This window comes from Hippocampus comes, unplaced genomic scaffold (genome assembly GCF_001891065.2).
Source record: "Hippocampus comes isolate QL1 unplaced genomic scaffold, H_comes_QL1_v1.1 scaffold50, whole genome shotgun sequence".
NCBI classification, from domain to species: Eukaryota; Metazoa; Chordata; class Actinopteri; order Syngnathiformes; family Syngnathidae; genus Hippocampus; species Hippocampus comes.
The window spans coordinates 483,014-494,588 of NW_017805122.1; the positions used below are offsets into that span (position 1 = coordinate 483,014).

Here is an 11,575-nt window from a genome sequence, read left to right on the forward strand (position 1 = left end):
GGCACAAGCGCAGCTATCGCCTGTCCAGTTGTCCTCGCACACACATTCACCCAACACACACGCACCACGTCCTGTCGGAAACAGACACAAGACCATTTTTATAACTGTTGTATCCTTTGCATTATTCTCATTGCTTTTAAATGTGCACTTTTGTGTTGAGAATGAAAGAGTACCCGTCAAAAACTCACCCGCACATAGCAGTCCGTCTTTGTAAGAACAGGAGAAGTCATCACTCTCGCAGTACTTCCCATAGATCGTGCCGAGTCTGCTGTGCTCGCACGTACACCTCCCACATTCACACACTCCACGACTGCTACAGTCCACCTGAGCGCCTTCCGCTCGGCAATTCCAGTTTGATTCGTTAACAAGTCCCCGATGCGGCTTCTGCTCCCAACCTGGGCCGTCGATAGTCCCCGCGCATGGCGAGCGTCCGCTCTCGTGGCAGCGTCTTGTTGACCCACAACCGCACTGACATTTTGAGTGGATCCTCACAGTGGTGGATTCATTGTAGCCCACGGGGCGAACCATCACTTGAATGTCCTCATCGGCACCGTGGTCAGGACAGGTGTGGAGGCCAATGGTGATGTTGAAGTGGACCTGTGTTGAGAAGAAAAAAAAAATATGGAGTTTTGATGCCATGGATGAAGTAAATTCATAATTGGTTCAAATCCAGCATAGGTGCAAGTTACTCTGTTTTTAACAATAGGTACGCCAGGACCGGTCGATTCGGCAGCCGCCTGATAGTTTCCGAGCGCCGGAAAACAGCTTTTTTTTTTTTTTTTTTTTTTTAGGGATGCAATCCCTAAATCCTTGTCTTGATGGTATCATTGGGAAAGCAACTAGATCAGCCAAACTGACAGATGCTAATACACTTTATGTGCTCAAATGTCATATGTCACCATGTTTAACTAAGATGAACTTTCCCTGAAGTGTCTCGATGTGCACCCACACACCGACATGAAAACTAAGCAAGGACGAGCCCGCCGCCCTTCCCTGGGTTTCACTTCGGTGTTGTTAGCTTGTAAGCTAGCTCTTGACACATTCAGTGGAGACGCTCACATTTTTTGAGAGACGGTCTCATTTTGTACAATTGGCGATTTTTAAAAAATATTCTCAGTTCACATTTTTTAACGGTAGTTTGTCAGAGTTTAAAGACATATTTTCATTTGACAGTGACTTTAAACTGTCCGTTACTTGCTAGCTCGTGGGAGACAAATGTATGACTAGTGGGATTAGTGAAAGCTGTACCCTTCCCAGATTTCCTTCATTGTTGGGTGCTCTCTTTTTTTTCCCTTAAATGTCGGCGGCTTATAGGAAAAAAAAAAAAAGGAGGTTGAGCCAAAAATAGCATCTTTGTTCCCCACTTGATAAGGACATTTTCTAGCTAAAGGCTATTGAAATGCCAGCTTCTGTTAAGACTGTATGTGGGTGCGTTGAAAAGGTTTTTATCTTGATAAAGTGGACATTAAGTTCTACTCTAACCCCCCCATCCCCCCAAAAAAAAAGCAGCAGACATTTTGTCTTCGCTTATCAAAGTAATTTAATAGGCGTACACGGTTGATATTAATTAGCATGGAAAAGTATGCACATATTTCATTTTATTTTTAGCGCTACGCCGATAACTACTGAATACTTTCCGTAATTCATTTTCTCTACCCGTGGATTAAAGGGCTGAACTACTGAGGCATGATTCAGTGGGAGGAAAGGAGACTCAAGGGGAGATTAGGGAGTGAATCGAAAGCAAAAGGACAAAACAAAGACTTTGGTTATCTTAACTGAACGCCACTAGATTTTCTTCCATGGGGCTGTGCAAAAATGTCATACAATTCTGCAATTTGGCAGTATTTTCTGAGCACTATTTCAAAATGTTGCAAACAAACAAGTCACGGAATCACATGGACATTTTTTTTGTCTTGGTTGCATTTAATACCTCTTTTAGCCTAATCCGCTCAACTTGGATTATTTTCCCAATATTTCATGATGTGTATATTGTGTGCTGAAAGGAATCCAATACAACTAAATAAGAAATACGAATGACGAGAGAAACACGACTGCGTTGGCATTTGCGGCTTTACCGTCTGATTAGGTTGCACCCCTAAGCAGCCCAGCTCTTTAGCGGTTGCTCCTTCAGGACAGATGGGGGACACGGCCGTCCAGTACCTGTTGAGTGCCTTGTCATCCAATGACACTGACAATGTCACTTCTGTCAACAAGCTCTATTAAAAAATAAAAAAATAAATAAAAAATAGAATTAGACAATGCTCTTGAATTCTGCCAAGATAAAACCTTCCATACTGCCATAGGAATGCAGATGCGAGGGAGGAGAAACAACAGCGCGCGAAAATAAAATCTTTGTTTTTGTACATGGTCGCGACACCTAGTTTGTGGGAAGGAATGGGGAGGGGTCCGATGGCTATTACAATAGCAGCTTCTGTTCAAATTCAGCTGCCTGTGTGTGTGTGTGTGTGTGTGTGTGTGTGTGTGCGTGTGCGTGTGCGTGTGCGTGTGCGTGTGCATGCACCCAGATCTGTGGATTCGGACGATTCTTGAAACAAACAATAGAGCGCTGTGCTGGAAGCGAGATTATAGGCCAGACTGCAGCCACATGAACAAACCAGCAGTCACATACCCACAAACGCATATGCACGCACGCTAGTATGTTTAAATATTCACACTGCTGCAGTCTCCTTTCCAACCTCTGTCTTTCTTTTTGTCATTGCAGGTTTGGACACAGAGAAAAGAGTGGGAAGTTGAGTGCGTACCTTATACGAGTCCACAACTAGATCGATGAGGTTTGGCGACTGGAAGAAGCCGATCTTCCCCAGGTAGGAGCCAGGGAGCAAGCGCACTAACTCCTACAGGGAAAAACATTTGCATCGTGTCATATCCAAGATAACATTTTAGTTTTGAGTGTTAAGAGCTACTAGCAAGGGCTAAACTTTTACGCGATTGAAACTGACTACCCATATATCGGAACAACGTGAACTGACTAGCAAAGAATGCTACATGAATGCTAACCAACTGAAAAGTAGGCTACACCTTATTTGGATGTTCTTTTTTGATATGTTGACAAGGGTTGAAAACGGTAACATTTTGGACAAACGGAGCAGTAGAGCTTACGCATCTGCTTTCAAACGTTGGGGGTTAAGGGACCGGATCAAAGTATTTGTACTTTGCTTGCTTTTTCCATTACTTGTTTTTAGTAGCACCTTGAAAAGTGTGTTGTTTTTATGATGCAAGGGACACATGAATAGTCTTTTCTGTTACCCTAATGGCGGTACTGTACTACATAGCACCAGTCACTCACCCGGTGACTCATGATGGAGAAGGTGACCGTATAAGCTATATACCTTATATGGCTTGGCAATATAGTACGTGCCACTTAAGCAACTGTTTGTATTTTTGAGGAAACGCCATGAACTTTTTATGGACTGAATATTACCTCGTACCACTGGTACTGCTGTTTCTCCACCGCGAAGATGGAGTGAATGTGGTTTTCAAGCAGCTTGTCAGACAACTGGCCCAGACTGGGATGGTCCTGAGGTCAAACGTCAAAAGAGAAAAATTCATTTTGTTTCAGGGTGGATAAGGATGCGCACAAGAAAATCTGCGGCGACCTCCGTGGGCTTCTCCCCGCGCGCTCACCATCCTGGTGCTCCCAGTATAGACGTTGTTTTCCAGGTGACACAGGCCATCGTGCGGAATGACAATTCCTGCCAGTCGGCTGTCCAGGGCGAGGTGAGAGGGCTGGTCGGTCATCAGGAGCAACAGACGCTTGGCCTCTGGACGCCAACCCACAGCTCTCTGAAAAGAAACAAACCTAAGTTATTGGAAATAACATCTGCATACTTTCCCTCCGGGCAGAACGGCTGCGTTTTCATCACTGTTAGGTTGTCTTTGTTTGCAGGATTGCACTGGAAGTGCTTGAGCCATTTCCGCATAACTGCGTGGCATTGTCGGGAAAACAAAGAATTTGAAGTGGAGTCAGCTGAAGGTGAGAGGATTCAAGATTTGTATGTATTTATTTATTTAGACACATTTGTTAATACAGTCAAACCTCGGTTTCCGTCCGTAATCCGTTCCAGAAGGCTGTTCAAAAAACCGAAATTGTTCGAAAACCGAAACCACGCTCTTTTTAAAATAAAAATGTTTATTGAACACGTCTGCTCACAACGGAAAGCAACACGAGGAAGCGTCACTTCCTCGTGTAAGGAAGGCGAGAGGAGTCAAGTGACGCATTCAAGTGCGCTCAGTTAGTTCGAGAACCGAAATTTGTTCGTCATCCGAGGCATAAAAAAATCGAAATTTTTGTTCGAAAACCGAATTGTACGAGAACCGAGACGTTCGAAAACCGAGGTTTGACTGTATTGCATAACGTTGCCCATATTCCTCAGCAAATGCAGCAAGGTGACTATTAAAATCGTTCGCAGCACACTGGAGCTATCGCTACAACTGTACGCAGTCAAAACGTTTTGCACATGCACAGTATATTTCCGAGGCGGGATGTGTTTGCCAATGAGTTTCTCTTTGAGCTGACGTGTCAGCAACACAGCATAAAAAGAGTGGTGTGGAAAATGTAAGCACATACATAACATAACATAACATAACATAACATAACATAACATAACATGCGGTAAGATACTCCAATTTCAAACGTCAGACTCACTCTTTTGGCTCTCAAGGGGGAAAAAAAAAAAGGAATGCTCCCACTAGTCACCCCCCCCCTCGTTTATGTCTGTGTCATAGACTGTGGGAGAAAAGGGGGTCTGTGTGTATATTTAAGGAAAGTCAGCTAGCTAATAAGATAGGCATGACATAATGGAGAGTCTATTTGTGGAGCCGTGAGTTCCGTGGTGTTTCCCTGCAGTCTGGTTACTCAGGCCCCCCTGCATGGCATGACTCAAAGCCCCCCTGCAGGCATCGTATGAACTACTGCCACTGTGTGTGAATGCGTGTGCATGTGTGGCAAGCGTGTGTCAGTCATAGGCGAGTCGGGGCGTCATTTCTTGGGATTCCGGCGGTGCTCTCCGACGCTGAGTCAGAATGCCGCCATTCTTGCCGCAATAAAGGCCTCCCTTGAAACGTTACAACCGACTGGTAAATTTTAAACACTCTCCTCTATTTTTTTGAACTATTAAAAATCAGGCTGGGGGCCAACACGATTAATTAAGGTCAACATTGCCGAAGTGAAAATGAAAAAGGTAAACAACTGAAGTCAGAGAGACCCGCAGCAAGGTTTGAACCTGGAAAATCAATAACGATCTTTTAACTTTATATACCCCCCGCCCCCCCCAAAAAAAACCCGATGGGTTGTGTTTCTAACCCACTCGCTGGGTAGCTGCGGATTTTGAGCAGATTAGGTTACTTCTACCCAAAGTCGGCTTTCTTGAGAGCTTTAACTCATCCCTATAGGTCATTAAATAGTGACAATTGAGCATCACAAAGATGCAGTTATTTTTCTTTAACCCTTTCAGGGACAGCGGTTACTACAGTGGACAGTTTATCGAGTTATTAGGTTCCAGGGTGCACGAAAGGGTTCATGTTATCATTTGTGGAAATTTAGCTATGTCTACTGTTCGTATAAATCAGGTTGACATATAAAAATACCCGATAATACAAAGATGCGAACTCACTTACCTGGCACACAGTCGCCTGCAACATGGCGTCCAGGCCTCCCTCAGGTGTGTCCATGTTACCCGAGATGCGTTGGCGTTTGATCACGCGTGTGAACTCGCTCATATTTCCAGTCATGCTTAAGACGTGGTGGAAGCCGTGGGCGGGTCGGCAGCGGATCTCGTAGTCACTGGTGGGGGGAAAAAAGAAAAAAAAAAGCCCGTCATGGAAACAGTTATTGATTGTCGCGTTCACATTCAAAAGCCTCTTGTTTCAGTCTCCCACTCAGAGCGGTTCAGTGTTTTGGAACAACGGCGCATCCATAAACAAAATGCAAAGTCACGCTGAGTCATATGGCGAATTCTCAGACTTGAGATTGTGAGATGTCCCTTCTAAAAATATATTTGCAATTAAATTAGGGGATGACAATTGGAGGCTAGCGCGTCTAAACTAACGCTCCTGAGGTTGGGGTTCAAATCTTGGCTCCTGCCTTCAAAAAACAAAACAAAACCAAACAAAAAAAACATGTCTTATACCATCGACGTCTCGCCGCTCTCCAAAGTTGTGAGTTTGAATGGTTCTTTGTTTTTATGTTCTCTATGATTGGCTGGCTGGATGGAACAAAAAAAAACGAAATGCACAATCCTCAGACATCCCCTCACCTTTCCTCAGAATCTTATCTCAAATTATTCTTCGTGTCTTATCGCGCCACTTGAACCTTCTGTTCTCAAATCTACTTGTGCTTTTCCAGAATCTTCAAAAGCACACTGAAAGGCAGAGACTTCAACTTTCGGGCTCTTCTCATCTTCCAGATATACGGTATGTATTTCTATCTATTTATACCTCAGAGCAGATGTCGAACTTTCTTTTGTGATTAAAGGGGGCTGGCTCGGGCTTGTGACCTGAATCATCTTTTAGTTATGCTGCCCTGCCATAGACCTTAACTGCTGGAGGAATTTTCCCATGTTGCATGAATATCCTTCTCACCATCACCCCATGATAAGTCTTGGCTCTGTTTCGAGTACTCTTCCATTTATGTACAATTCAGCACAGTACAAAGGCAAACCTTTTTTCACTTTTTTTTTCTTCTCTTGTTCGTGAATTACTGCTCTGAAAACAACATTTAGCACACTTTGCACAGACCGGCACATGAAATCCGACACATACAGCTCCAGGACACCTATTGGAATATGATTGGAATATTTCTACGACAATCAGCAAATAATTCTTCGAACCTGCAGGGGTTGTTGATCTTGGTGGGATGCACGTTAATGTAAGGCGACACCGGCTTGTCCACAAAGGAGCCGAAACCTAGCCAAAGGTCTGAGGAGTATTCCGTCATACGCAGGGACAGAGCTACGCCCACTGTCTTGAGCTGGGAAGCGGGCAGAGGAAAATGTGAGGGAAGAAATGCATACGTGGTGACGAGAGCGTTTATTTACATCGTTAAAACTTGCTTGTATACTTTTTACATGCACCAGCCTTCATACTCTGCTTCTTTTGGCTGGTTAAAGATTCTTTTGAGTCAATTCTCTCTTTCCCTTTAAGGCCCATTTCAGTCAACAGTTCAAAATGAATGAAAAAGTTAATTAATTGAATAGACCGGGAAGATTCATATCCTGTCTGGAACGATGAGCAACCCGTGGTGGTTACACATCTTTGAGGGGGGGAATAGAAGGCCATTTAGAGCTGTTAGGTGGAGGCAAAAATTAAAATCCGCAGTCATTCCTCAATCCCGCCTGAAGGTCTTTCTCATGCGTTTCATGTTCATGAAGCCTCAGTTGGTGGAAACACTTACATGATCGAGATTTTCCTGCATGGATGCCGACACATCCACCAGGTAGTAAAGATCCACTGGATACCGTGGCAGCTGCTTCACGGCAACGACGAAGCTCGCCTCGGAACCTGGCGCACACAAGACTGAATTACAACGGTTCAGTTTAACATGAGGCCATTTGCTGTTTAATTGTAGCAACAGCTAACGGGGGAGGCGTCAATATGCTAACGCTCGCCGGAGCCTACCCGGGGTGAGCGTGACAGCGATGTCACGCGGGGACACTTGTGTGCTGTCGACGACGGTGGCGTTGACGTCCACTTTGACGTCTGAGTTCTCTGTGAACTCCGGTCCACAGCCTCTTCTGAGCAGGTTCACCTGTAGGTCACAGCGATGGCCAGCACCCGCCTCCTCCAGAAAATCCTGCAATAAAACAGGAACAGGGAAATCCAATATCCAGAATAAGAAAAAAAGGAAAACAGCCATTCGCGCTCACAATCGCACTTTGGGACAATTTAGAGTTTTCCATGAACCTGCCACTCATGGTTTTGCAATGTGGGAGGAAACCGGAGTACCCGGAGAAAACCCACACAGACACGAGGGGGCGAACATGCAATCGAACTCTGCGACGTGAGGCCGGCATGCTAACCAGTCGACCGCCGCGCCGCCCCTTAATGAAAATACGAATGGAAAAAGTTGAGTCCCGCGCTGCAAAAGCTTGAACAGGAAAATTTGACTGGGCAAGATTTCTGAACACGAGTGACCATAGCTAACTTGGTTGCGGATTTTAATGAACGCACTTGCTGATTGTAAATTCACTGGCTAGCAGGACTTTTCATTCATGAATATTAATCACTCTGCTAAATGTCAAGCTGACATCGTGGACCCTGATTTATGTCAAACAAGCGCATGCTCCGCACGTATGGAAATGTAAAGATACTTCTGTAAAAGCATAAACATATTCACCTCTTGCACTTAAGGGTTAAAAATGGATTGACTTGAAAATGTACATTAGCCCAAAAGTAAAAATGATTTCTTTTACAGAGTGCATAGAACCAACGTTACTTTGTTACTTCCCCACCGCTGGTGAAAAAAAAAAAAGTGTTTGAATACTTTCACACACCGTTGAGCACGACCCAGTGATGCTGGAAAAAGGTCAAGGGCCACATGGCGGGGAAAGCACCTGAAGCTTGTCAACACACTCCTGTGGTCTGTGTCGTCTAGCCAGCCATGTGTATGTGTTGGTTGATGTGTTAGTTCCCCAAACAGTGTTTGGGCCTTTATTTTTTTTTATTTCACTTCCTCAAGGCTGGAGAGCGATCCTGGGTGGATGCTTTATGAGACAGAACTCCCAGGCAGACGCACACGATTACAGCGATGACTAGACTAAACATATGGGTCAAATGTGGCTTTGCCTCTGCTGCCGCTGCTATGTGAGAGAGAATAGAAATGGAGTGGAAACATTCGCATGTCCCGCACGAGGGCAGCTTTAAACATCGTGCTCACATCTGCGGATGGTATAAAAGCAAAACAAGTGCATCATCTGAGGAATGCCAGAGGCGCACTTTTTGACACGTTCCATACCTCCTTGAAGCACCAAGAACACTGCGGCCCACGTCGGAGACACTCTTTGCAAGACGTAATCAGAGCAGACGAGCACAAGTTGTCGCCTACAGGGGAAAGGTATTGTGACAAAAACAGAAGAAAAGTGAATTTGCTGTGGAGATTTTAGCCTGTGCAAATGCCTCGCGGTGGAGCTTGGCTGGATAATCGTTTTGGTGATGGAAGCATCACTTAGACTTGTGTCATCTCATGTCAGTATGCGTCAGGCTGTGGAAAAGCAGTTAAGTGTGGGAACAGGTGCTTGTCCAATAGGACGCGTTAAAACGTTACATGACTCAATAAGCTCACGTTTTGTTTGAAGAGCCAATACTATGACTGCTGAATCTAGAAAGCACGATTTCTGCAGTCGTAATATATCTCGGGTGACTAAAGGTGGCATTAATGATTCATTGAGATGATCTATCTGCTGAGATCACATTTTTTTTTCCAAGCGCCTCTGAGCTCACAGAAGGGAATGTAGGCCAGAGAATAGCTGCAGGTTGTTTTGAACATTGGCATTATGTTCCAATGAGCTCAATATTTAACTGGCAGCCGTAAATATTTTTTTTTTTTAAACCAGCTTTACGGAAAAATATGAAGTTTGAATTTATTTATTTTTTGTAAAAACTAACCCCCTTTTGGAATTTTCCTTTGATCTGTGCAATTGGTTATGTATTCGAGATCACATCTTCAATTCATTATCGTTCCTAAATATCGTAAATAATGTGGCCGCAATAATCACAATATGATGAGATTCTTTAAGGGGCATTTGTTTTTTTAAGAAATAGACATCTACATGGTGGATGGATGGATGGATGGATGGATGGGTAGATAGGGTGGACAGTTTACCGTAAGTTGTCTGTTCCCTCAAAAAACAGCCACTATGGATGTCGTGACAAAAGTGAGCACATATATTCACTAAAATGTATCATCCAATTACATTTTCCGATCTAAAAACGTAACATATAACATCATTTAAAATTTTGTTAGAATATCATACATTTATTGCCAAAATGTAATCCATTTTACTATATATGTAATTTTTTTTTTAAATCCACGTGAAAATACTATTCAAGTCATACTCACTATGCTATGATAAAAGAAACATTGCTTGTTGAGACGTCCAATTTAAAGAAAGTACGTGTGTGGCTGTGGGTTCCGAGTGATGCTGCACAGGGGAACCGTGAGACAGAATGTCGGTTAATTGCAAAGATACGATTGTAATTGGACTCTAATGAGGCTTCCACTCACCCGGGGGGGAGGTTCCAGCGCAGAGAGCAACTATGAGCAGGAGACACAGAGGGACGCTGCCATATGTTAATGGCCAGGAAGTCATATTATCCACGCCGGGTGGTTGACCAGACCGAGCGGGGAGGCTGCGTGGACTCACTCGTGGGAGTCTGGAGACCCGGGACCGTGCGTCCGCCGCCTCGCCAACAAAAGCCGGGAATGGCGCGCGGAGTCCCGGCGCATTGTTCCTCCGCCAATAACCCTCTAATCCCGGGGAGGTATTCACATCCTCCGGTTCCAATCAGCTTAGAGGCGCGCTCCCCCGTGCACCGCGGCCGGGAGGGCAGGTAAAGAAACGGCTTTTGTGCGGCGACGCTGACCCCCCGCGCACACCCCTTCTCCATCCACGCGCTCCGTCACGATCGAGCCGTGGCCGCGATCCAGTCGCTGACCCAAAATAAGTGGCCGCCAACGTGCACCAGCATGCCGAGTGAACATGCCGCACAGTGAGCGCGTTATAGCAGCTGAACTGACTCAGGTAGGCGGTGCCATGGCAACCAGAGAGAGCGAGGGAACGAGAGAGAGAGAGAGAGAGAGAGAGAGAGCATTTCCAAATCGGCACCATGACGTCACACCTACTTCGTAACTTCGAATGCACCACTTGTAATTGGAATGTGTGATATGCCAGTTGAAAATAAGATATTACATGATTCAAATTGCTTGGAAGGGAACCCCCCCCCCAAAAAAAAAGATATGCTGGAAAATCAAATATAATTAACATAATCAAGAGCAAGAAAGAGCGAGAAAACTCTTAACAGTGAAATTGACAGCACCTCCTGTGTTGTTCAAGCAAAGCATCTCATTTCATCGGATGAAATTCTACTAGTTTAATGCTAAATTCCATGGACGGGGTTAACGGACACGACTGCTCCCTAAACATAATGAACGGAGACGCATAGTTTATAAAACACATGTTAGGTCAGAATTTACTATAATGGATTGTCCATGTTTAACACGACAGGAATATAGACGGGAGCAGTGTGGTGCACTCCAGTTGAACTATGGCCTCAAATTGAACACTTGTGTTTATATTGCTTCTTCTGGGAGCCATTTAACCGCAGCGAGCGCTCCTGTGTGTGTGTGTGTGTGTGTGTGTGTGTGTGTGTGTGTGTGTGTGTGTGTGTGTGGATGTTGGGGTTTCAGGATGGAGTGGTGGGGGTCAATCAAAGCTACGCACTCGTGAAGGGATTCACATGCTGGTGCTAAAGTAGTAGGAGGAGGGTTTTTTTTTTGGGGGGGGGGGGCCCATTGTGCCCGGATTCCAATGACATGGAGTAACCTTCACTGGCCGCTCTC

General features: G+C 44.9%; 1 protein-coding gene across 1 annotated transcript in view; it reads right to left on the reverse strand.

Moving 5' to 3' along the window:
* The window catches only part of itgb8 (integrin, beta 8), a 14,108-nt gene extending 3,337 nt beyond the window's left edge, over nucleotides 1–10,771 (reverse strand). Inside the window, exons 1-12 of the mRNA XM_019866021.1 lie at nucleotides 10,241–10,771; nucleotides 8,972–9,057; nucleotides 7,636–7,810; nucleotides 7,412–7,518; nucleotides 6,849–6,988; nucleotides 5,638–5,803; nucleotides 3,646–3,804; nucleotides 3,443–3,538; nucleotides 2,763–2,855; nucleotides 2,076–2,216; nucleotides 189–597; nucleotides 6–71 (exon numbers count right to left, since the gene is read on the reverse strand). Of these exons, the coding sequence (XP_019721580.1) occupies nucleotides 6–71; nucleotides 189–597; nucleotides 2,076–2,216; nucleotides 2,763–2,855; nucleotides 3,443–3,538; nucleotides 3,646–3,804; nucleotides 5,638–5,803; nucleotides 6,849–6,988; nucleotides 7,412–7,518; nucleotides 7,636–7,810; nucleotides 8,972–9,057; nucleotides 10,241–10,325 (1,723 nt within the window). The 5' untranslated portion in view covers nucleotides 10,326–10,771. The remainder of the gene's footprint in view (nucleotides 1–5; nucleotides 72–188; nucleotides 598–2,075; nucleotides 2,217–2,762; nucleotides 2,856–3,442; nucleotides 3,539–3,645; nucleotides 3,805–5,637; nucleotides 5,804–6,848; nucleotides 6,989–7,411; nucleotides 7,519–7,635; nucleotides 7,811–8,971; nucleotides 9,058–10,240) is intronic.
* Between the last annotated feature and the right edge of the window lie 804 nt (nucleotides 10,772–11,575).